The 26,447-nt window shown below is 49.3% G+C and overlaps 1 protein-coding gene across 1 annotated transcript; it reads left to right on the top strand.

Annotated features, from left to right (window-relative positions):
- DPP9 (dipeptidyl peptidase 9) lies at positions 1 to 25,705 on the top strand. The gene is made up of 21 exons (XM_065421933.1): positions 1 to 57; positions 1,960 to 2,049; positions 6,012 to 6,265; positions 10,021 to 10,133; positions 11,256 to 11,429; positions 11,655 to 11,823; positions 11,984 to 12,097; positions 12,367 to 12,495; positions 12,984 to 13,045; positions 13,410 to 13,510; positions 15,472 to 15,649; positions 16,512 to 16,677; positions 16,824 to 16,903; positions 18,676 to 18,828; positions 19,255 to 19,390; positions 20,198 to 20,343; positions 20,770 to 20,916; positions 21,084 to 21,236; positions 21,974 to 22,116; positions 22,781 to 22,892; positions 24,435 to 25,705. Exons 2-21 carry the CDS (start codon positions 1,994 to 1,996, stop codon positions 24,525 to 24,527), a joined length of 2,679 nt encoding a protein of 892 aa, XP_065278005.1. The 5' UTR covers positions 1 to 57; positions 1,960 to 1,993; the 3' UTR covers positions 24,528 to 25,705.
- The last annotated feature ends 742 nt before the right edge of the window (positions 25,706 to 26,447 follow it).

The following is a 26,447-nucleotide window of genomic DNA, read 5'->3' as shown; positions in this document are numbered from 1 at the left end:
CCCCTCCCCTCCCCGCTGAGGAGCCGCCCCGGCCGGGGGAGGACGCCAAGCCCCGGGGTGAGTACGGGGGGGAGACGCCCCTCCCCGCCGGGGCTCTGACTCCCCCTCCCCAGCCTGAGGGAGGGGCGGGGTCACTGCCCCCCACATGAGGGGCGGGGTCACTGTCCCTCTCCCGCAGGGGCTATGGCGCGGAGGGGGGGTGGGCTCTGCCCCGGGGGAGGGGCTGTCTCTGGCTGGGCCTCTGTCCCCATTGCCCAGAAGGATGGGGGCCCCCCTAGTGCCTTGGGGGGCGGGGGCTGTGTCACTGGCTCCCTCTCCCCAGATTTCCTGGGAGGAATGGGGAGCCTCGCCCCTATTGCCCTGGGGGTGGGGGGATGTCACTCTCCCCCTTCCCCCCCCCCAGTCTCTTGGAGGGTGGGGGAGTCTGCTCCCCTGGCTGCCTCCTGGGGGTGCGGGTGGAGGGGGGGGGGTGAGGAATGTGCTCACTCCTTATTGTCGCAGGCAAGCGTCGACTCACCCTTTTGGCAGCTGGGCCGGAGGTTACAGTGACACACGTTCCAGCTGCCCTCTTTGCCGGGCATTGCCTTGGCAGCCGGCTCCCTCCTACAGAGAAATAACCGCTTCTCTGGCCTTGCCTGTGACAGGAGCTTGGGCAGGGCTTCTCCGCCTTGCCGTTAATGCCAGTCGCTGTTGGCAGCTGCTCCATGCCAAGCCCTATTCCTCTCTGTGCAAATTCTTATTGATTTGCCTATTTTGGGGTAGGTAGGTCTCAGAGCTTCCAGACAACACAGGGAACCATTTAAGGCTGTTGGGCCTGGGGGTGACAGCATCTTTGTGGGGCTTGCAGATGCAGCAGCAGTCCAGGGTCTTGCTGACAAGATTATAATTGCCCATCTCCTCAGCCTCTCTGCCAGATTTCTGATTTCTTAGGTCCCATTAGTTTGGGTCATCTTCAGTTGGGAGCCATCGGCACTGCTGTGGCTCTTCTGCATAGAGTTTGATCCCCTAAGGGATTGTAAAAGGGTGTCCATTGGGTCAGACCCAATTCCAGTCCTGATGTGGTTCATACGCGCATCTAAAACTGTCCCCAAAATACTGGCTGTTTCTGCCTAGCCCCACTTTGAGCTTTCCAGAGTCAGGGAACATCATTGCCTGGAGCTCTCCCTCATGGAGAGGGCAAGTTTAATAGCCTCTGTACCTAGCCTCCCCTAGTGTACTGTTGGGGGGATAAGAGGTGGTGGTTGTTTGGACAGGCCCAGGGGTCTGTTAGTGAAGGCTGTTAGTGCTGCAGATCTGGGGCGTATTTACAATCCAAAGCTCTACAAGGGGATGGGAGATGAGGGGGAGGTCTCATTGTACTTTCAGGATTTTCTTGGCTAGGATTTTGGGTGAGGGAAGAGTTATGCATTAAAGACCCATTCCTCCTTACGGTCTTAAGGAGCAATAACATCTTGTAAATACCAATGACCCTGGATGGTTTGTCGCAGTCATCAGGCTGTTGCTGAGACAGAGGATTGCCAGCTCTGTAAACAAGTGGGGGTTATATTCTTGGTGGAGCTGGTGCCTGAAATATATGCAACAGACTTGAGTACTCTCTCTACTCTAGGGCCTTACAGCAATCTGGGCATTAAAGATTGAGATCATTCAGAAGATTTTAACTGGGAATTTGGCAGAAGAAAAAGCTGCTGACTACCTGCATTGTTCACTGCATACACTGAGCTTTGGTGCTGAGGAGCGAGGAAATCCACCTCTTAAAATATCTGGGTATTAATATCCCATATGGGTTCATTGGGATGGAACTGGACTGCAAAGCAAAGATATCCCCAGGAAGCGGCTCGGTAGGCCCCAGGCTGTGTCAGCAACATGATTGATGGAGGACTCCTTTTACAGTATTTCATTCCCATGCCAGGGGGAACTGCGGTTACATGAGATCTGTTCTTTCTCTCTCTCCTCATCTAGTTTCCTGTCTTGCCCAAGGCTCGCTGAGTAGTTAATGCAGAAGATAAAGAGGGTTCGTCTGGAAAACGAGACTGCAGGAAGTTGGAGAAGGTAACTTTCCTGGTCTCTATCGGGATCTTTGTGGCCTTTGGGACCAAGTGGTCAGAGGGCTACAGTCAACATTCTGAATGAGTGATGGACACAATAAACCACCACCTGTTAATTCTGCCCATGGCATCCTGTGTCCAACTGTATTGAGAGTGCCTGAAATGTTTGAGGAAAATTACCTCTTTCCTACTGAATTTAGGTTTCAGGCTTTAAAAGGTCTTTGTCTGCATTTGTCTACCCTAATGCTCCTTGCTCCCCTACCTTTGCTGTTTCTCTTTGGCCTAACTTTATTAAATTTCCCCCCTCCCCAAAACCTGCAGCCATGTAACCTTGTCAGATGTGTCAGATTAAGCAGGATGGTAAAACAGTATATTCGGACATCTTCAGACTCTTTTGTGTTGTGGCTGAGGAATACTGAACGTAGGATTAAAGGCTGACTGTTCCGCTTCCACTGAGATCATCTTGGATCTTGGGCCATGTCTATGCTGCAGGGTCTTGAGCAGCATATCTGTGGTGCTGTAACTATGCCAGTTTAACCCCATCGTGTAGATGCACGCTGCAGCGATGGAAGGGTTTTTTCCATTGCTGTGGGAAAACCACCTCCCCGAGTGACTGTAGCTAGGTCAACAGACGCATTCTTCCATTGACCTAGGCTGCATCTACACCAGGGGTTAGGTCGGCGTAGCTGTGGTGCTCAGGAGTGTGGATTTTTCTCACCCCTGAGTGCTGTAGCTATGTCAACCTAAATTTTAAGTGTAGACCAGGCCTCAATCACAGTGTGTTCTACAGACAAAATTCACCAGGAAGGGGAGCAGTGTGGTTAGTCACTGTGGAGTGGGTGGTTGCAAGTATGTAAAATCTGGGTGTGAATGGACTGTACTAGACTTAGGTCCCTGAAACCTGATCTGGCCTTGAAAGCCCTTCTTGTGAGGAGCAGTGTTGTTTGAATGATCACGTCACTAACCTTGAAGAGGCTTCACCAATTGGGTGGGAATTAGCTGTAGGGTGGAATGTCTTCAGTTGCATGAAAGCTATTTTGTTTTACCAGCTGAGCAGACTTTTAAGATCCAAGCTGCAGTGGGATTTGGGAAGAGAGGCGTGTACCCAAATCACTGCTCTATCCCTTTTTATATCCTTATGTTCTCTGTGATGTATTTTTGATAGGCAGCAGTTTGCCTTGAAACACAGTATTAGTTACTTTGAAGGGGAAGGACATTAGACTGAATTTAATTCCCCCTGCATGGTTCTGCATTCACACTGGACAGACTCAAGACTGTTGACACTCTGCAAAGTCTTGGGAGAAAGTTCCTCAAAGCTTGGTCCAACGTTTCATCACGTTGTCAGCTGTCTCTGCCACTTTGGCTTTACTTGTGCTGCCTGCCGTGGTCTGATTGGAAAGTACTTTTCTTTGTTTAATTTTCAAGCTGTGATTTGTTTTGTTGGTTGGCTTCAGGGTCATAGATATTAGAAGTAGTGGGGAGAGGTTTATTTTGAGATCCCCTTTCTGTAGCTTCCACATTGTATTTTGTTCTCTGCACCACTGAGAGACTCAGGAATTGGAAGCTGCCATTTTACTCTGTAGCTGTAAGTTAATGGAGCCAAGCTGTATTTTAGTTCAGTTTTTCTGGCCTCGTGTACTGTGGTCTGGTCTGCTGGTTATGCAGAGCCCACTCCACTTACTGGGTCTCAGGCAGCAGATTCTGTGTGTGGTTTGGATTGCTACTTGCCTAATCTCAGGTTAGTCTCTCAGAATGAAGTCAGGAAAGTAACAGATTGGAGGAGGAACTGTAAAGACTTTCCTTTTCCCTCTTGGTTAAAGGAAAAGAGGTTTGTGTGTTTGACGTCACAAGAGGTATTTATTCATTAAGAGGGAAATCGAGTTGTCATTGTGCTTGACCGTTGAAAGGCATAATTCTATAGGACAGAATGTCTAATTGATAGTCAAATGAGATCAAGACGTAGGGAAGAAAACTTTATTCTGAAAAGGCTATTGGAAGGTAGTGGGGAGTCCCCCAGGAGTGCTGAGAGATTTCCTGGCAGAATCATTTGTGAGATAAAGTGGATTGAGATGAAACGATCTAACACTGGTTTATGAATTAACCACCCACCCCCAACTCCCGCCAGAATCAAACTGGGAGAGGGCTTGTTCAGGTCCTGTGTGGTGCTGAGGCTGCACTTTCAAAGAGTTGGTGTATATTTCATGCAAATTAAATACTCAAGTCTGACAGGCACATGGTAGGATGTTCTCCTGTCGGAATGCAGACAAATCTCTTAAGGGGCAAGCTGCATTGACTCCTTTTTAAACTCCTATAGCCCTTATTTACTACATTGTTATATTGATGCAGCATCCAAGATGGTGATTCTGTCAAGGTGATGAGACCTCTCTGGTTTCATTTATTTTCCAGCAAACTGAAATCTTCAGATACCCACGAATAGCTAAATGTCCCAGAGTAGGAGCCTTGACCCCATAAGATGACCATGAAGAAAGATGGTCCAGCGGTTAGGGTGTTAGCAGGGGCGGCTCCAGGCACCAGCGCACCAAGCACATGCCTGGGGCGGCAAGTCGCGGGGGGGGGCGGCCTGCCAGTCGCCGTGAGGGCGGCAGTCAGGCTGCCTTCGGCGGAATGCCTGCGGGAGGTCTGCCAGTCCCGCGGCTTCGGCGGCAATTCGGTGGCGGCTAGCCGCGGGACTGGTGGACCTCCCGCAGGCATGCCGCCGAATCCGCATTACCACCGGACCTCCCGCAGGTGCGCCGCCGAAAGCCCCCTGCCTGCCGTGCTTGGGGTGGCAAAAAAACATAGAGCCGCTCCTGGGTGTTAGCCTGAGACACGGGTTCATTCCCTGCTCCAGCACAGGTTACCTCACTGTGTCAATTCTTATTTGTAAAGTAGCACTTGATAAAAGCATTGGCCTACCTCATGTGGTGTTGTGAGGATAAATACATACAAGATTGAGGTGCTCAGATACCATGTTAATAAATAGGACTAGGAAATAATAAAGGGACTAGTGCTGCGGTGACTTGAGGGTGCCATTACAGAAATGTCACTTTTTAAAGAAGAAAATGAGTCTTGCAAATTAGCTTGCTCTTGGGTTACCTGGATCTATGCTCCCTGGGCCCCGGTTCCACTGAGAATAAGGTCCCTACTCTGACTTGTGGGCCCTTGCCTCATCTGGAATAAGGTTGATCAAGGGTAGTGTATCCTGCTTCTGGACTGTGCACCTCCCAGAAGTGCCTAATGGCTGGAGGGGCTGAACTGGAAGGTTTTATGACTATGGGAGATGGGTTGTGGGTTTTATATAATGTGATACTTGGGAAATCAATGAGGGATTCCTGCTGGTTATGCAGTAGGAGTCCAGGATATCCATTATTCCTGTGCCACTTTCCATTAGCCAACTCAATTGCACTGGTATCTTATTTTGTCATTTGTGCCACTTCACTCCTGGTTGCAGCAGCACTTCAAGTAAGGCAGGTGTCATGCCTTCGCTAAACCTATTTGAGATGTTTATCTGATCTCTGCAGGACAGGAAGGGGACTTTACTTCTGTATTCCCACAGGTCAGAAGTTTCTCTGTGTGCTCACCCATACATTGATGGTATCTTCCAATCAGGACCTATCCCATCTAAATGCCTGGAGTATGTTTCACTTAGGTCAAATGATTAAGCACTTGCTACACCAGATGCTTTCCTGCCCTTTCTGATTTAACAGTTGACTTTTTTCCTGGAAGAAGTCCTGCAAATGAGTCTTGGGCTCAGTTAGCATCCTTTACCAAGTTGGGCGTGGGAGAATGGAGTATTCCTTTCCATCTGGTACTGTTTACGTTTAACTGGTAACCTTTATGAATGTGTAGGTAACTTTAGGATGTGTCCTTAGAAGTTAGCTGAATGCTCAGAGCTCCCTGTGAGCGGATGGAGTGTGCCTAATCCGATTCCCCACATTAATTCATCTCCCCCACCTTCTTTCTCAGTTTCTTGACCAGTTCCGAGGGGGAAGAGAGGATGACTGCAGTGGATGTGCTGTCAGACAGCACTGAAGTGGTCGAGATGGAGGACGCGCCTTCCCAGTTCCTGGTGGAGAAGCATTCGTGGGATGGGCTGCGTGACATTATTCACAGCAGCAGGAAGTATTCAGGCATGATAGTGAACAAGGCGCCCCATGATTTCCAATTTGTCCAGAAAACAGAAGAATCCAGCCCACATTCTCATCGCCTTTACTATCTGGGTAAGCCTGGCTTCAGCCAACCACCTTCCTTAGTAGGTCACCTTGATAGTCCCTTGGCAGAGCCAAACCCGTCTCTGTGTCAGGAGGGTAAGCTTTGTTGGCTGACGTCTCCATTCATCACTAGGCAGCTCGGTGCCAGAGAGGAAGGGAAAAAGAAAGGATGGTCTTGTGGTTAAAGCACTGGATTGGGACTCAGAAGATTTGGGTTCAGTTCCTGGCTCTGGTGTAGGCTTCTTGTATGATCTTGGGCTAGTCACTTAATCTCTCCATGCCTCAGTTCCCCATGTGTTAAATGGAGATAAGCCTGCCTCTCTCCTACCCTTTGTTTAGACTGGACACTCTTCAGGGCAAGGACTAGCTGACTGCTTGCGTATAGTGGCTGACCCAAATAGGGCCCCAGCTTGGAACCTCTGTGTGCCACTGCCTCTTTTCATTTCTCATGTGGACTTGGTTTGGTCAGTTCTCCGAACTATGGAGTTTACCTCAAAAAAATGGGGATAATTTGGTTCTTTAAGCAGGTTGGCTATCCAGGGACCTGATAACTCTCCCTATGATTATTGTATCCTTGCAAGCCCAGTGCATTTCTTTGATTGGCCAGGTGATATCAGTTTTTTTTCATAGAGGCAGCCCATCAGTCAGTCTTGTTGCTGTTTTGCCCAATAAACTGGAAGAGCCTGACCTCGCTGTGGGTGTTGTGAGGATAAATCAGTGCTTGTAAATACTTTGACAAGAGGAAAAATAACTAGATAAGTGTTGGGTATTAATGATGTTTCCTAGAGAAATATTCTGTTCCTTACCAGAGACTTGAGAGAAGGCAGATCTTTGTGCTGTACCAGTTTATAGTTATAGGCAGAACCATGATGAAACTAATAAGCAACAGTTAAATACAGTGGCTGGATTTTATATGGGCTGGATAATTTTATGGTCAGTAGTAATTAGTTTTACAGGCTGTGAAAGGGAAATATTTCGTGCTCCAGGGCAAAAGCTGATCATTACAGGGCTCAGTAAAGAACTTCCCCCATGTGCGACACTCCACACAACTGACCATTTTTCCCTGCAGTGGCCCATTTTCTTTTGAAGCCTTGGATACTGGATTTGATGGACCAATGGTATGACCCATTCTGGTAACTCTTGTGTGCCTGTGACTGTTACTTATTGTAGTCCTCCGTACATTTTCATAGAGAAATTAGTGGAACAGGCACCCTGCAAACAAGTTAAACAGATGTGTTAAGAGGGAGGGAAAAGCATGTGGGTTCCTTAGTGAGAGAGTATGGACAATAATGGCTCTTCATTAATTAAGTTTGTCCATGTGTCAGACCAGAATAGACACGTTAGATCCCCTTGGTGCTGGTTCTTTGGTGTAAGTGACAAAAGGTAGCCAGATATTTAAGTACAGTAGGACCTCAGAGTTAGGAACACAAGAGTTACGAACTGACCGGTCAACCACACACCTCATTTGGAACTGGAAGTACGCAATTGGGCAGTAGCAGAGACAAAAAAAACCAGGGCAAATACAGTACAGTACTGTGTTAAACGTTAATTATTAAAAAAAAATAAAAATAAAGGGAAAGTTTAATTTTTTTTGGACAAGTTAAGGAAACTGTTTCTGTGCTTGTTTCATTTAAATTAAGATGGTTAAAAGCAGTGTTTTTCTTCTGCATAGTAAAGTTACAAAGTTGTATTAAGTCAATGTTCAGTTGTAAACTTTTGAAAGAACAGCCATAGTGTTTTGTTCAGAGTTATGAACAACCTCCATTCCCGAGGTGTTTGTAACTGAGATTCTGCTGTAGTTGGCTTGAGTCTCATTTAATGTTAGTAATTTTTCTCCATCGTGTCAGGAGTTTCTAATTCATCTTCCTAGCTGAAGTCGCACAGTAGAATGACCATGATGATTCTAGTACCCAGTGTTAGATGATATATCCATATGTTTGATGTTTAATTTTCATTGCTCCCCAAGAAGATATATGAAACACAGGAGCAGATTAGATGTTGGCCGACTACACCTCTACCTCGATATAACGCTGTCCTCGGGAGCTAAAAAATCTTACCACGTTATAGGTGAAACCACATTATATCGAACTTGCTTTGATCCACTGGAGTGCGCAGCCCCCCCCGCCCCCCCGAGCGCTGCTTTACCACATTATATCCGAATTCGTGTTATATCGGGTCTCGTTATATCGGGGTAGAGGTGTATTTCAAAGCAGTGTCTAGTAATTCGATTTCAAAATATCTTAACTTCAAGGCATTCCCACAATATAGGGTAAAACCTTCCTACTCTATTACAGCCTCATTAAGCTGGGGTTGAGTTGCCCGTTCTATTTGATCCGTACTGCATTAGGTAGGTATTGTGAAGAATCTGATTCTGATTTAAGAGATGTGCCTGTTGACATTTCACCAATATGCTTAAAAGCAGCATACCAGTATTTTCCCACATTTAGCATAAGTATTGCTTTCCAAGCATCAGTGTGGATCTTATTGGAGTATGCCCATTGAGGAGTGGGGAGGAGCGAGTAAATATTTTCTATTCGACCTTTGGAAAACTTTGATATCAGAGCTGAGCATCTTTTCGACTTCATTTAAGGACCAAAATACTAAGTATTGAAAACTGGGGGACAATTCTTTTGCAAATACTGACAGTAGAGTCGTCATAGATAATATTAGTACAGTACGAGAATATCCATAGATGGATCTGGAGGTTCACAGGTGGTTGTAGTCACGGCCTTGAGAATGCATCTGTAGTATTGTCTGTGTCCCTGACTGCAGCCTGTTCTGTTTGAACATGTTAGATCTTTCCTGGGCTGTTCCCATAGATTCTCGTGTTGTATCATGGCAGATGCTGCTTATATTAAACACCACATGCTCAGCATTTCAGTGTTTCTGCATCTCTGAAGATTGTATGCTCATAAGTTGCTTTGCTTCCTGAGTACTTATAACTATATTTAAATGTTAATTGTTGTAAAGTGAATTTAGTGACAGAATAACAGGCTTGGAGACTGAAGGCTTCCTTTCCTGCACAGAATAGAGGCCACAGGGACAGTAGCATGGGAAGCTTCCCCCACATGGCATCCTGTCAGTGTACTACAGCCTTGATCTAGAGCGTCCCCACCAGTAAAGGTGAAAGGAAACATTCATTGTCTCTGGTGCCTCTGCTGAAACTGCCAACATAGTTGCCAGCTATGTTAGGTTTTTGAGGTTGGAAATTGGACCGGCACAAATAACTTCATTTTACCATGGCCACTGAACAGCCAGCATATAGCAATGCCTTTTGGCCAGTATTCAACAAAGCCACATTTGAACCTGGTCTCTAGGACCTAAAGCTGTAACAGGCTGGCTGTGTTTGTTGGAACGCTCTTTCCGGTTAGCAGATCTTCGTTGTGCTGAGGAATGTTAAGAGGGTTCTGCTGACTCGGACACACACAGCTACAGGGGTCAGCTCTCTAGAGTGAGGATCTAGGGTGGCGGCTGAGCCGACTGTAGAGAGGAACCCTAGGAGCAGCCAAAGCTGGGAGAGGGATTGAGTAGGACTTAGTCCTCTTGAAAAATTTGCATGTTAATAAAACTAAAGCGTTTGGACCCTAGGCAGTAAGTGGACTGTGTAAGAGCAGGTTGAGAAAGACACCTCTTAAAAAGCTCCCGAGCCATCTAGTCTTCCTGAATATTTAAGAAAATGGCCTTGTGTATCTGCCTTTCCTGGGTTCGTCCTGGCTGACGTCTCTGAAATTGCCATGATTGTTTTGTTTTGTTCTTCCATACAGGGATGCCATATGGTAGCCGGGAGAATTCCCTTCTTTACTCAGAGATTCCCAAAAAAGTACGGAAAGAGGCCCTGCTACTCTTGTCATGGAAACAGATGCTGGATCACTTTCAGGTGAGGCGCTGCAACATCCTCTTTGCTGTGGTGGTGCGTGGGGACCCAGGCTGACAGTAGGATGTTGGAGTGGTAGCTGGTATGTTGGAGTTCGGTGAAGTGGCATGTAAGGCAGGAACAAGGAGCAGGGCTTGGTGCTGTGGGCATGGCATTGGTAGAGTGCTGTGTAGGAAGATGCCTTCCCCAGTAATACAGGAGAGTGGCTGGTGTGCCAGGCATGGGGCTGGCAGTGAGAGCATGGAACAACAGCTGGCAGGGCAAGGACTGGTTTAACACTGTACCTAAGTCTCCTGTTGCCTGCAGTCTACCTCCAGTTATAAACCAGTAACATAAACTGTTGGGAGAATAGACCAGAGCTCTGGCTGTCTTGGCCAGACTCCCCCACCTGCCCTCCCTCCATTTGCACATTGATTACCATGTTTATTTTTGATAACTTTGTACTTTTATCAAATGTGTGGAATAAGGATCAATCTGCTGTCTGCATTCTAAACATACATTGCCAGCTAGACTCACATAAACCAGATTGAATTAGGAAGGGAAATGGATTCCCGCTCCCTATCTTCACAGGGGCCTGGTGTTCTGGTACCATTAATAATTCGCCAGCCTCAGCAACAAGAGGGTGGAAGGTATGGGACTGGCTTTTGACTTCTCAGGTCTTCTGCTAAGCAGAGATTTCAAGTGCCTGGAACTACACTTGGATCTTCTCAGTCCCCTTGAAACTAACTTAAGATTCCTGGAATAGCAGTTGTTTGCAGTGTCTGACTTGGAAGCTGTATATGAGAGGACATGGATAATGTCATTAGGTGAATTGGCTGCTCCTAATTTGCATAAACAAGCGGCAGCTCTTCCTCAGTTTTAAGGTGGAGGTGCCATTCATAGACTACAGGTCCAAGCCTTTGGCTCAGATCTAGATGGGGACATTGCAATTGGAAGGTCATGGGGGTGTAGCCTTTGTGGGCCACGCTTTCACACTAAAGATGGTGATGGCCGTGCTGTAGGACTGCTGGCTGCATTTGGCTAGTGGGTTACATTCTGGCCACTCCTGGATTAGCTGGTCTCATTAATAAAGTGTTGCCATTCCTTCAGACTTGCAGATTGTCTCTCTCTGTCGTTCGCAACCAGGCAACCCCTCACCATGGGATGTACTCTAGGGAAGAAGAACTCCTGAGGGAACGCAAGCGTCTCGGGGTCTTTGGAATCACTTCCTACGATTTCCACAGCGAGAGCGGCCTCTTTCTTTTCCAGGCCAGCAACAGCCTCTTCCACTGTCGAGATGGGGGCCAGAATGGCTTCATGGTGGGTCTGCTAACGGCTGTGTGGGAGGTTTGAGGGATTCCGCAGCTCAGCGTGGTGTTCCCATAGTGAATACCTCTTGAGTCAGACCTTGGCTCTGGTCTGCCATCTAGTCTTGTTTTCTTGGTCTTGGTTCCCTTGTGGGTGGGCTGGATCTATCGAGAAGTTTGTGCCTTTGTTTGAAGCTGAAAGCAGAATAGGGGCACATCATGTGCCTTATTTCCCCAGGTGTCTCCAATGAAGCCCCTGGAAATCAAGACCCAGTGCACAGGACCTCGAATGGATCCCAAGATCTGCCCTGCCGACCCCTCCGTCTTTTCATTCATCAATAACAATGACTTGTGGGTAGCAAATATCGAGACAGGAGAGGAGAAACGGATGACTTATTGCCATAAAGGTAACAGGAACTGCTCCTCCACATCTGGAGGAGAATCACCTCTTACAACAAGAGTCTGACCAGAAGGATTTACTCCTCTGTTTTTCATCTGAGTCTCATTCCCTTTCTGGCTCAGTCTTTCTATTAACTTCAACCGCTCTCTGCTCTCTTTTATCTGCAGGTTTATCCAACGTGTTAGATGACCCCAAATCGGCAGGTGTAGCCACATTTGTCATCCAGGAGGAGTTTGATCGGTTCACAGGGTACTGGTGGTGCCCCACAGCCACCCTAGAAGGTCAGTGCTTTGCTTAGCCCTGGAGAGGCCAAGCTGCATTGGTAACATAATTACTGGCCCCTTTAAGGTGCTGAGTTCCAGGTCATTCATTATGGGATGTGCACTGTGTGCTGGTAAATATTTGTGTGAATAGTTCGTAGGTGCGGCATGACCCTAAGGGAGATGTGGAAAACCAGTAGGCCCAGTATGTGCTGCTGTGGTGGTCCTTGCAAGCCGATACAGTTGGGAAACTGCGTGATGGCAAACAGACCTACCTTGTCTTGTCCTAGGTTCAGAGGGTTGGAAAACGCTGCGGATCTTGTATGAAGAAGTGGACGAGTCAGAGGTGGAGATAATTCATGTTCCTTCACCTGCCCTGGAGGAGAGAAAAACCGATTCCTATCGGTACCCCAGGACAGGTCAGTGAGGCGCAGGGGAGCGACTAATGCAGCTGCTGCCTCCTCATGCAGGCTGAAGCATCATCTGTGCTATCGACTTTGCATTATTAATCTAGATACTTACCAGGATTTAGGAGAAGGTCCATAAATATTCAGGACAGTCTCTGAATCTGTCAGCACAAAGTTCATTGCAGGAAGGACAGCTAAAGTCCAACTTAAGTAAAGGGATTGCTGTTACGAGATGGAGGGTATCCCTTTGCCATATTGCTGAGTACACTTGGAATCCCACCTTCTCCATACTGGGAATGCTTGCCCATGCATTCATTCACATGGGCAGGCATACTTCTCCACACATGGAATCTCTTATCTCCACACCAGCAATGCCATTCCCCAGGTGTATATCCACACAGAGCCAGATAGCATCAGGCTCAGATTTTTGTTCTCCTGGGATGCTCCGACCGCTTGCCATCTGATAATGGTGTTCTCTCTCATTGCTTCTTCCTCTGCAGGTAGCAAAAATCCCAAGATCTCATTAAAACTGGCAGAGTTTAAAATGGACAGCCAGGGAAAGGTAAGCAGTGACTACTGCAACAGGAGCAACAGAGTCCTGTGGCACCTTATAGACTAACAGACATATTGGCGCATAAGCTTTCGTGGGTGAATACCCTCTGATACTTGCAACAGGAGGGTTCTCCCGTCAGCATAGGTAATCCATCTCCCTGAGGGGCGGTAGCTAGGTCGACAAAATTCTTTTTCCGTTGACCTAGCACTGTCTAAACCTGGTGTTCGTTTGGCTTAGCTACATTTCTCAGGGATGTGAGTTTTTCACACCCCTCAGAGACATAGCTAGGCTGATCTAAGTTTTCATTGTAGACCAGCCCACAATGTTGGAACATCCTAGTTTTTTAATACTCTTTTTTGGTCTCTTGTTGCAGATTGTGTGCGCTCAGGACAAGGAGCTGGTACAGCCTTTTGCCACATTGTTCCCTACGGTGGAGTACATCGCACGGGCTGGATGGACCAGAGATGGCAAATAGTACATAGTTTTTCTACCACACACTACCCCTCACCCGCCCCACCAGTTTACTGAGCTATTACAGCCACTCACTGAAGAAATTTGCCTCTCACCTTCCACCATAAAGGCCTGGTTTTAAACCCACAAAAGCCAGTCTTGGCTGCGCTTGACTCAGCCCCTGCAATAATATGACCTTACACAGCACATGTAGTAACTGACCAAGTGGAGGACAGAGTGAAGGGCTTCATGTTTTCTAGCTTCTGTGGGTTTTAAGCCAGAACCGTAACACTGCCACAAGTGTAAATGACATTGATGTATTAAGTGCGACCAACCCCCCCCCCCCCCCCCCCCCGGGAATTCAATTAAAATTCCATGACTAGGACAGTTAACCCATAGGCACATGGACACAACACTCCTGATAGGAAATGAGAACTTTATAAAGGGTCACATCATTAAATGGAACAATGATTTGTCCTGCCGCTGTCTGTGACCATGCCAGATGCATTAGAGGAAGGTGAAAAATTCCCACAATGCACCTAGTCTTTTGTGCATTCTGTATATTGGGAGAACTCCTTTATCTCTGCAGAGGCCTAGCTTACACTTCTGGAACGTTAGTCTCTCAGCTGACATAGCTATAGAAGTTGTTAATGGTCATAACATCCAGCCCTGAAGGACTGAGTGAATCTGTATTGGGGAACTTCTTGTTTGGCTAGATGGGAAGGGGCTCTTGTATTAGGGTGTGTGTATTTTCTAAGGGGTGCCTGGCAGATTTAGCTACATGGTTCCCGACATGCTTTCCTTTGACAGTATATCTTTGTTTCCAAGTACAACAGAAAAATAGTCCAGCGACCTTGGAGGTGAAGGTCCCGGCTCAGTGATTTGCTTTTCCAAGTACAAGAACCACGTCATGTTCATTTTTCCCCTTCCCCCACGCAAACCTGGATGATTCTCAGACATGCTGTGGCTCTCTTTTTCTTTAAAATTGTTACAGGACCCCAAAATAGCATCTGAAAAAAAATTCTTTCCTACTAAAATCTCTTTAATTTTGCTTAAAAAGCTTGCTAAGGTTTTGGCAGGCTTCAATCCAGATCATACTTGTTTTGGCTATTTATAAATTGTTTTCAGAAGATGTAATTTCTGTGGCTGATCAGTAACTGGAGCATGATGCTGCACTTTCCTTTGGGCCCGTTCTTGATTAATTCACCATGCCCTAGCGCTAGGTTTACTCAGCGTTACATAGGAACCACAAGGCAGCTTTCTACTTCATGATACAACTGCCATGCACTAGGGCTCATCGAGGTAGGCAGTACTCATGCGTTTATGAAATCAGGTCATGATCAGCAGGGTATCGTTCATGGGAGAACCTGCTCCTTCATCTTTCCCAGTTTTATAAATCTCTTCTGCTGTGGACACAGGCCTGAGGGGTATCCAAACCAAGCAATGATGACCTGCCTCCTCTAGCCAGGAGGACTGCAATAGAGCACCACTCCTGATTAATCAGCTGTCTCCCTTGAGAGACAGGAAGCTGAGACTGGAGCAACTCCTTCAGTTTGCACTGATCTTTGGTCTGTTCCTTTCCCCACTCGCATAGCCAGGCAGCAAGGAAGCTGCAAAGTAGTTATTTTAGTTTCTCGTTTTGTTTTGGGAGCTCATGATAATACAAGTGGCCCCCGCTACCCATGGAGCGGGACTGCTCACTGAAAAGTTAAATTCTAAAAATGCAGCTCTGCTAATTGAGTTTCTTTGTAAATGGCCATTCTAGCAAATCTCCCAAACAACCTGCCTGTATGTTACCCATGTACAATACCATGGATGCCTTGGGATTCAAAGTTATGAGTCTTTCCAATAAATATGTAAGGCCGAAATGAGGGGGAGCCTAAATCCCCTCCTCAGCCGAGGAAAAGCTAGTGTGTTCTTGACAGCCGAGATCTCTGTTCTGCAATGCTGTCAATTTCACCTTTGCTAACTTCTTTCTTTCCCAGCGCCTGGGCCATGTTCCTAGACAGACCTCAGCAACGGCTCCAGCTAGTTCTCCTGCCTCCAGCGCTCTTTATCCCAGTACCAGAAAGTGAGGAGCAGCGCATCGAATTTGCCAAAGCCGTGCCAGAAAACGTCCAGCCATACGTGATCTATGAAGAAGTCACAGATGTGTGGATAAATGTAAGGGCACGGGGCTGTCCCAAATTAGAAACGGGCCTCTGGGTTTTCCCCCCATCCTCTTGAGTGTGAGACGTGCAACCAGCTTGGCCTTTGCCGATGCAGGTAGCCCTAGGAGACTGATAATGTCCATGGGTACTCTGACCCATGTCAAACTCTGATTGTTCAAAGGACTGGTAGTGGGATAATAAAGAACGGTCCCCTCTGAGTTACTGGTTCAAGCCTAGGTTGGAAAAGACAGTTCATGGCAGTTGAGTGGCCAGAGTGAAATGAGTTAGTGAGTCTGACTCTTAGTAGACAGCTCTCCTCCTTGCAGACCTCCTTCGCTGTGGTGCTAATTGACTTCTTCGTGAAGGTTCTGGCAGAGAGGTCAAGGAGTGAAGGGATCTTGAAGAATGAACTATCCTCAGCCCTAGAATTGGTTCCTCTGTCAGGGTTTAGGTAGTTGATGGACACGGGACGAGGGGACAGAGTTTGCATTCTCAGGGCTATCCTTGTTCTGTGAATAAACAGGACTTCAGTCCCCGGGGCTGTCAGTCTGACGCAGCTTGGTTTTAAAAAATTACATGGGAGGGGTGGGGGTGGAGGGTGTGTCTGCTGGACATGGGCATTTGAAAGGCCTCGTGGGCTCACTTGTGTCCTGGGGCCAGATGGAAAGGCTGACCTGCCTGGTTTTTTTGAGCACGCAGGGCTTTCCTTTGGTGAGACGGTAAGTGAGGATCCGGCTTTCCCCACCATCTGTCATTTTGATTTCCCATGAAAGTGCATGGGTTAGTGTTGGCTCCCTAAGCTGTGCTTCTGCTGTGTTATTCCAGCATAGGGGCTGCCTGGCTCATGGTGCTTTTGTCCATCTCTTGTCTGCTAGGTTCACGATATCTTTTATCCTTTTGCCCAACTGGAGGGTGAGGAAGAAGAGCTCTGCTTCATCCGAGCCAACGAATGCAAGACCGGTTTCTGTCACTTGTACAGAGTCACAGCCATCCTAAGGCAGAGCAGCTATGACTGGACTCAGCCATATGTCCTTAGCGAAGGTGAGTGCAAATCCCCTCCCAACTCCGAGGAATGTTCCCCCTCCTTTCTGCCTCACCCTCGTCAGGAGGGCATTTCTGAATGTACTCAGCTCTTGTTCTCTGGCGGTGGGGATCTGTGTCTCATCCTTGCACTCCCTCTTTTCTAGAAGACTTCAAATGTCCTATCAAAGAGGAGGTCGCCCTGACCAGTGGGGAATGGGAGGTGTTGGCGAGGCATGGATCCAAGGTACCGGTTACCTTTATTTTCTCTTGCAGTGCTCTGCTTCTGTACTCACTGCCCACAATCCTAGCATGTACCTTGTGCTACAGGCTCTTGGGACCAGCTACAACCGTTTAGGCTTCATTTTGTTTCTAGTTTCCTTTTTTTATTGCTGCCTTCGCTTCCCCCAGGAGCACTGTAGCCGAGTGCACAGAAAGCTGATTGCCTTTAATCAGGTCTCTTATTGCTCCTTCTGGGAAACCACGTGGGTCAGGCCATAAAAAGGAGTAGAGTGAGGTTTAATAGCCACGAAAAGACATTTTGTGCAAACCCATCGTGGGGCTGGTTTGCAGCATTTTAACCCCAAAAGGCATTTGGGAATCGGGGACGTTGCCCGGTGCTTGGAATTATCTGCTTCCATCTAGCTGATCCCTCTGCCGAGCGTTTTGAGAAACAGGCTGGGGGATTTAGTGAGATGGTGGAGAGGAGGGAACTGTGTATCTACAGAATAGCCAGATAGGTGTTTTATTAGCCTGTTACTGACTTATGGAAGGCCCGGTTCCTTTCTGCTTTAAGAATGAGGTGGCCCTCAACCTAATCGCTCCGACCCAGTCGGTTTCAACTGAAATTACAAGCCTGTCTGCTCAGCCCCAATTAACTTGGATTTTCACTCACTTCACACTCTTGAGGGCATGCAGCTAGTCTCAGCGGCTTTTCCCCACTCTGGAATTCATCTTCTGTCCCTCACCCAGAGAATCCATGTGGGATGTGCTGTTTGTTTTTGGCCACAGTATTGTTCTGTGCACACGATGGCTGAAATTGTACTGGCAGCAATTATTTCAATGCATTTGTTGCTCTGCAGGGTTCTATCCCTGTCTTCTTGGCTAATGTAGACGGATCTCTTTCTCTCTTCCCCCCCCCCCCCCCCCCCCCAGCGCCATGCTGGCCAAACTCTGCTGCAGACTGCAACTAGGCTGGGCTAAGAATAGCATTCGGGATTCAGAAACCTTAAGTTCCCCGTGAACTTTCTAAAACGGGCCGGCTAGCTATGGAGCGAAGCGCTGCTAGAACTCCGTTTAAAAGCCCTATTCTAGTCTAGCGGTACAATTCTAACGCAGTGTGACCTCCTCCAGGCTGGCCGGCCAGATCGTTTTAGAAACGGCTTGATCTGGACCGATGATTAAACAGAGACATGCAGTTGAATTGGGTTTGGGACTCTGTCATGGGGTAGTGGCTATTCCGCCCCCCGCAAGGAGTGTAGAGCATGAACGTATAGCATGGTGGCTGGACAGAAATGTTGGAGGTGCGTGCTGGTCAGGGAAGCAATGCTGGAACACTGGGTGGATGCATCTGTGCTCAAACAGGGTTTCAGTCAGAATGAACAGAGCCAGAACATCCTCTTTTCCTGGCTTTGCTCTTTAGCACATAGGCACAGTGAGGCTTCCTCTGGACAGCTGGCTGTCTCCTCCGGTGCAAAGGACTGGGCTTTATCCTGTCTTCTAGAAGCACTGTGTATGTTCTGTAACTTACCAGATCAACAGACCTCATGCGCTAACCATTAATACCACAAGCACCCTGTACCGCTGTGATGTGTTTGATTTAAGGTATATCTCCATATATAAAGTCAGCTATCTCATAGAACTGGAAGGGACCTTGAAAGGTCATTGAGTCCAGTCCCCTGCCTTCATTAGCAGGACCAAGTACTGTCCCTGACTTTGCCTGGTGACAGATCGTTGCAGTGGGGGCAGGGAGCAGTCAGCTGTTTTCCTTTGACACTGAGCCCTCTGTTCTCTTGGCAGATCTGGGTGAATGAGGAGACGAAGCTGGTGTACTTCCAAGGCACGAAGGACACCCCATTGGAGCACCACCTCTATCTGGTCAATTACGAGTCCCCGGGCGAGATTGTACGGCTCACCACACTGGGCTTCTCTCACAGCTGCTCTATGAGCCAGGTCTGTTTGCCCCGTTCATAGGATACCATGTAGGCTCCCTATCTTCCGGCTAGTATGAGTCCTGGCTAGTAATGATCCATGAGGGCTCCCTTAGATGCCGTGGCTGCTTGTGACTGCTCTGCTGGACTCTGATGGGAGTGATCCGGTTCCTACCATGATCTCCTGATGGGACTCCATAGATACCATCATGGGAAGTAGAGGTCCATGCTGGTGCTCATTTGGAAGGCTTCATGATGGACTTACTCCTCTGGAGGAGTAGTGATGTTAATATGCCCCAGAGAGGAAGGCATGGGGGGGGGGTTGGGGCGGGGGGGAATAAGCGTTGGCTAGTTCTCAAGGCCCTGATAGGGATACAGACCCCCACTGAAGTGGCCTGAGGGAATAACCATCTTCGCTTAACCCCCATCAACTGTTTCTTGTCTGTAGAACTTTGACATGTTCATCAGCCACTACAGCAGCGTCAGCACCCCGCCCTGCGTGCACGTCTACAAACTGAACGGCTCAGCTGACGACCCGCTCCACAAACAGCCCAAGTTCTGGGCCAGCATGATGGAAGCAGCCAGTAAGTCCTTCCCCAATCCCCTCTGTGCTAGGCGACCTAGCCAGGAGAGCATCACGGAGACCCGTAACTGAACGGGATGGAAAGGGAGAGGCAAAGACCGGTAGATGGCAAATGACCTGGCTGATTTCCACCCTGCCATGGTGAAGTTGTGAAATCCTTGGAGAGATCTCTTCAGTGGATTGCTTGACACAGACTGGGCATTGCTGGGGCCAGAGGGGCCCTAATGCTATACATTGGTACTACCCACCCCTTGTAGAAGTTGTCACACTCCTTACAGGGTGCCAGGTTAACGGCTGCATGTGAACCTGGAGTTCTTTCCTGTGATGGTCTGCAGAGACTGGATGGGTGGGGATCCACTGACTGCTTCATCCAAGGAATGTGTGTAGCTGCTGGCTCCTCCTGTACTCCTGCTTTTGGTGCCCATAAAGAATTATTTTCAGCTCACAGCAGCTGTTGCAGCCTGCTGGGAAGGCTTTCTCCCTCCACCCCATCCTCCTCTCCCCTTACAGGGTCACACTGGGCTGTGCATGGTACGAGGGGCTCGGAGCACAACTTGGTGAAGTTTTGTATTGGGTTGTCCCAGCGCTGCGGGTGGTCAGTTCCCAGGTGCAGGCGGAGAGGGGCTCTTGTAAAGGAGGTTTTGCTAAGATCTGGGACAGTCTGTTCATCCTGAAAGGGAAGGTGGGGAGGGACCCCTGGTCTGAGGCACGTTGGGCAAAGGTCGAACTCACCTGGTTTGGGCTGGGGAGGATGATGAAAGCATGTTGTCCTTAGCCTGGTAGCTAGCGTCTGAACTGTTTCCCGCAGGCTGTCCTGCAGATTACATCCCCCCCGAAATCTTTCACTTCCGTACCCAGTCGGACGTAGAGCTCTACGGGATGGTCTACAAACCTCATAACGTCCAGCCTGGAAAGAAGCACCCCACGGTGCTGTTCGTCTATGGAGGCCCTCAGGTAACGACCCAGCCACGGCCAGGACCAACCGCTGACCTTGGCTCTCCTCCGTGAGCCTGGTGGTGCGGTCCAGGACAGAGCTCTCCATAGCTCAGCTCTGTCGGGGGTGGGGAAGCACTCTGCATGATTGGAATTGGACACCTTTGCCTGGAGTATTGTAAACCCCCTTTGGTGAACTGCAGATGGCTTCTCCCATTTAATCCATAATTGCATAACTTCCCTAGTTAATGGCTTTTGCCCATCTGGCAAACTTGGTTGCCCAGCTCAGAACCTGTTGGAATTTGGGAATGGCCCTTTCTGCTAGTACAGAGCCCAGCCACACTCAGTTGCTACTGTTGGTGGCCTCTAGTGGCGTGCGTAGGGCTGAAAGGCTAAAGATTTCACTGGGGGAACGTTCCCTGTGACTTGTCCTTTCTCCTGCTCTAGGTGCAGTTAGTGAATAACTCCTTCAAAGGTATTAAGTACCTAAGGCTCAACACGCTAGCGTCTCTAGGCTACGCTGTGGTGGTGATTGATGGAAGGGGCTCTTGCCAGCGAGGACTCAAATTTGAAGGGGCCCTTAAAAACCAGATGGTAATATCCTGTTTTACGGTGTCTCCTTTCACTTCCTTCCCTCTTCCCGTCTCTTAGAACAGCCTGACTCTGTTTGTGTGTATTTCCCTCGCTGCCTTGTTCGGTGTCTCTTCAGTTACAAGGGAGGAGACAAACTGACCTTACGCCTTCCTGTTGCCTCCTCCTAGGGTCAGGTGGAGATAGAGGACCAGGTGGAAGGTTTACATTACGTAGCAGAAAAATACGGGTTCATTGACCTGAGTCGGGTAGCCATACATGGCTGGTCTTACGGGGGCTTCCTCTCCCTCATGGGCCTTATCTGTAAGCCCCATGTATTCAAGGTGAGTCTGGCTAGGGTCGGATGTCCTTCTCTAAGTCCCTGCTGTGTCTGGGAGGAATAATACCGGGCAGGGAGGACTAGGGCTCTGAACCTGTCAGTGGCCTTTACTCTTTGCTGCCCTTGGTGGCTTGTGGACCCAGACTGTAGTGAAGTGTGAAAAGTCCCTTCACCTCAGCCTGCTGCTAGCACGCCAGAGCTCCTCCCCAGAATCCGGCAGGTCAGCGTGCATCACACTTAGGCTCTGGGTTTCAGACCAGGCGTGGCATGTGGGGACTCCAGCAGGTGGGGTTTAGGCACTGTGCGGGGGGAGACACTAGAGTGTGCTGAGACAGCAGATTATTTGTGTGATCATAGCACCTAAGAGCCCCAGTCCTGGGGCAGGACCCCATTGTGCCAGGTGCTGTACAAAGACAGTCCCTGCCCCAAAAAGGTTTAATGACATTGCATCCCCCAGCAACTAGCTGTAGCACAGCTTCCCGTGAGACTGTTACTGCCAGCACTGCAGTAGTGATTTTAATTCTTGAATTGGAAGGAAAATAACAAATGGGGGAAGAAATTCACCAACCATCCAGACCTCTAAGTCCCTGACTCCCTGGTTGTGGGATACTCCGGTGCAAATGACATGGGTTGGCAGGGGAGAATCACCACTTGCAGAAACAGATGGGCTCTCCCCCCCCCGCCCCCAAAAATGTCCTAGAAAAGGAAAAATGACACCCCTCCCCGTTACCTGTTTGGCAGGTTGCTATAGCAGGTGCCCCTGTCACGGTTTGGATGGCGTACGATACTGGATACACCGAGCGGTACATGGATGTCCCAGAGAACAACCAGCAAGGTTATGAGGCCGGCTCGGTGGCGCTGCATGTAGAAAAACTCCCCAATGAGTGAGTACTGCGGGGTTGGATGCTTATAATTGGAAGCCCACCCTCTGGGCACCTGCACTGTGAGGAGTGGTAGAGAATCTGTAATGCTTTCTGGCGTGTGGGGCGGGTGTTGACGTTATTAAAAAGCTCACAGGAATAATCCTTCCTGGTTTGTTGATTGTGCCTTGGGTTCTCCTCCCTGGTTCCTGAAACTCCGCTCCGCCAGCACTGGCCAGTGTAGAGCATGTCAGGTACACTGGCCACCAGTGAGTCCAAGTCTCCCAGGGAGAAGAGTCCTGGCCAGAGCAGGACACATCACCTTCCTGCTGGGTTGAGCTGAGCTGCCTTACTTGGAAGGAAGATCAAGATGCAGGAAGATGATGACCAGGGAGTCTAACTAGAGGGTCTAGTTGGGGAAGAGTCTGTTCAGCTTGGAGAACATCTGTCCAGAGGGCCCTGAAGGTTTGTTTGGGTGGTTCCAGGCCCCATGTAGCCTTATTTCTGCTCGGCTCATCGCTGCCTTCTGCAGCGAGCCGGGGTGGCATTGTGCTCACCCACAGGGAAGAGGCAGGACTCCAAGCCTGTGGCACTGTGCCATGCCAAGTGGGCTAGGGGCTGGCTGGCAGCTCCCCGCTCAGGGCTCCTGCAGGGCTTTGCTCTGATTCTCATCCTGTCGCATCTCCAGGCCAAACCGCTTGCTGATCCTCCATGGGTTTCTGGATGAAAATGTGCACTTTTTTCACACCAACTTTCTGGTCTCCCAGCTAATCCGGGCTGGAAAGCCTTACCAGCTGCAGGTAGGAGGGACTGGAGTGAGGTGGGAAGGTCTCTTTAGCCTGGAGGCAATGGAAAACTCCCCTCCTCCACCCCCCCAAGGGGAAATATGAGTGGAGTGTGGATGCTCTTTCATCTGGAGAAGCAGAGTTCTCTCTCCTATGACTTCCTGTGGGACTGGCTTGTTGGCAGCTGACTGCACAGGCCTGGCCAGTAGGTGGCACTCTGTCACTGCTTGATCCACTGCGTGTTCCAATACTGAGTAGTAGTTCGGAATCTGGACTCTCACCCTCTTGGCTGGTGTTTGTCCTTCTTCCCCTGCACTCTACGGCTGGGAATCTCATTTCCCCAGGTGGCCTCTGCCCTCTGGCAGTAGATACTTCTGCTGATGCCACTGAGTAGGCTTCTCAGGCCTTTGGCTCGCAGATAGCATGCCACCGTAATGGAGCGCCGGGGTCGCTGTCTCTCCGAACCGTCATTTGCTCCCCTAAAATGGACTACATCTTCTGAACCGAGAGGCAGGCTAACGGGAGGGAATGGCTCCATGTCTAGTTGGTAGCCGGTATTAAGCGGAGTGCCCCAAGGGTGGGTCCTGGGGCCGGTTTTGTTCAATATCTTCATTAATGATCTGGAGGATGGCATGGACTGCACCCGCAGCAATTTTGCAGATGACACTAAGTTGGGGGGAGAGGTAGATACGCTGGAGGGTAGGGATAGGATACAGAGGGACCTAGACTAATTAGAGGATTGGGCCAAAAGAAACCTGATGAGGTTCAGCAAGGACAAATGCAGAGTCCTGCACTTAGGACAGAAGAATCCCATGCACTGTTACAGACTAGGGACCGAGTGGCTAGGCAGCAGTTCTGCAGAAAAGGACCTAGGGGTTACAGTGGACGAGAAGCTGGATATGAGTCAACAGTGTTCCCTTGTTGCCAAGAAGGCTAACGGCATTTTGGGCTGTATAAGTAGGGGCATTCCCCTCTATTCAACATTGGTGAGGCCTCATCTGGAGTACTGTGTCCAGTTTTGGGCCCCACACTACAAGAAGGATGTGGAAAAATTGGAAAGAGTCCAGCGGAGGGCAACAAAAATGATTAGGGGGCTGGAGCACATGACTTATGAGGAGAGGCTGAGGGAACTGGGATTGTTTAGTCTGCAGAAGAGAAGAATGAGGGGGGATTTGATAGCTGCTTTCAACTACCTGAAAGGGGGTTCCAAAGAGGATGGATCTAGACTGTTCTCAGTGGTACCAGATGACAGAACAAGGAGTAATGGTCTCAAGTTGCAGTGGGGGAGGTCTAGGTTGGATATTAGGAAACACTATTTCACTAGGAGGGTGGTGAAGCACTGGAATGGGTTCCCTAGGGAGGTGGTGGAATCTCCTTCCTTAGAGGTTTTTAAGGTCAGGCTTGACAAAGCCCTGGCTGGGATGATTTAGTTGGGGGTTGGTCCTGCTTTGAGCAGGGGGTTGGACTGGATGACCTCCTGAGGTCCCTTCCAGCCCTGAGATTCTATGATTCTATGACTTATTCCTAGTTAACGGCCATCCCTTTTGCTTCTGGCAGATCTACCCCAACGAGAGACACAGTATTCGGTGCCCCGAGTCCGGAGAGCATTATGAAATCACACTGCTGCACTTTCTACAAGAATACCTCTGAGCGCACAGGCCTCTGCAAACTGTTGGACACTGACAGCTCAACTCTGCCTCCTGCCGCTGCCCCCCCCCCCAGCCCAAAAGCCTCCTCATCCAGTGCACAAATCACTGAGTGCCCACCCCCAAACAGGGGTGCTGCCTCCAGTGAGGGGGAGGGTGGAAGTCACCCCTCCTGTTTCCTCTGGACAGTGCCACCTTCCTTCACTTTCCAGCTGGAGCTCTGCCCTGCTCAGCCGCTCTCCTCTCTGGCCTGGCTGTTAATGCTTTTTTTTGCTGCTACTCCCTCTACGCTGGGAAATCAGTGGAGTGTCTCCAGAGGCTGAGGTCTGCCTCTTTCCTTTTTCCTTCCACTGCACCTCCACTCACCTGCAAGAACTCCGTGCCTGTGCTGGAGATGGACGAGGCAAATCAGCAAGCTGCCTTAAGCCAGGAGGGAGAGGGGAGAGGGTGATCCACTGCTGCGTCCTGTGGAGTCCGATCACTGCTGCTGCTTCCTGGCCCGTATGTGACGAGTATCTGAGCCCTGGGATCTGAGAAGAGCTCCGTAGAAGCATGCAACACTAGTCGTTTTTTTTTTTTAAATTAATTTTGCATAGCAGATTGGGGGAAGCAGCTGGGGTTGGCGACAGTCAGCATCCTCGGGCACCTTTCTCTGCTCGCGGGCAGAACCGTGCCAACAGAGCGCATGGCAGCAGCAGCATCTGGATTTTGCCACACACAATGGATATTTATGCAACTACTTCCCCCCCCCTTCTCTCTCCTTCCCGCCCCTCTACCCTTCTTCGTGCTGTGTCCCGACCCTGCCTTTCTCTCCTCAACCATGCCCTGAGCTTTCAGACGTGCACTGAAATTGGCTGTGCTTCAGTTCTCTGCGGGTCAGTGACTGTTTCCCTCGCGCATCTATTTGGTGAACACTCTTCTGGTTTTTATTTTCCTACTCAACGGGAACTGCAGTTCCAGGGAGGGGGGGTCGAGCAATTGCACCTCAGGGTCGCACCCACCCCCCACGCCAAGGGTTCTGCCAGGGGCGAAGAAAAAAAGAAACCCATCCTAATGAACCACATCAACTTGCCCTCGAGTATTTTAAGTGCGTATTATGAAAAGAAAATATTTTTATGGATTCTTATTCTTTTATAATTATGAGTGTACGATGTAGCGACTCATTAAAATATTGGAAGCAGACCCAGCAGTGCTCACTGGTCTTCAGACTGCCTGGGGAAGCTCGGGGAGGGAAACAGTGCCTCGCCTGCCGTGGCCGACGCTGCTGGCGGGGTGAGCGCAAAAGGCTCAGTTTTGTTGCTGCGGATTGGGAACGTATTACGCCCCTACGACATTCCTCAGGAGAACCATGAGCTAGTGGTTGAAATTGCAGACAGCTGGGACTCTTGGATTGTAAGCCTGCCACCGGCTCAGTGCGTCCTTGCGGGAGGATGTGTTTTAAAAGGTTGGCCTCAGGTCCGTATTTAGGTCCCGTAATAAGTGGCCTGACTCTTCAAGAGGAGCTGATCAACCAGCAGCTCCCACTGATCACTGTGGGAGTTGGACACGCTTGCAACTCGACATCAGGCCACATAGGTACTTCACATTTGACATCTAAGGGTCTGACCCTGCAGTGAAATGTGGGCAGGTGGTCCCCTGGGCAGAGCCCCTCTGCATGGGTGCTCAGGCCTGCCTGTGCTCATCTCATGGCACAATTGGGGTGGGAAGTTTGAAAAAATCTGCATTAATTTGACCCTCTGTGTAAGGGAGTGATGCATTAATTAAGCCTGAGAGAGATGGAGCCAGAGGTCCTGTTCAGGTGCAGAATATTATCTCACAGCCAGGGCATCTACCCGACCTTTGAAGACTGAACCTGGAAGATCCTCCTACCTGGTGGCTACTCTCAAAATCTCCCTCTTCCCCCCCTTCCTTCTCTTCTATCTTG

Source organism: Emys orbicularis, chromosome 24 (assembly GCF_028017835.1).
Source record: "Emys orbicularis isolate rEmyOrb1 chromosome 24, rEmyOrb1.hap1, whole genome shotgun sequence".
NCBI lineage: Eukaryota > Metazoa > Chordata > Testudines > Emydidae > Emys > Emys orbicularis.
This window is presented reverse-complemented; position numbering and strand designations above follow the sequence as displayed.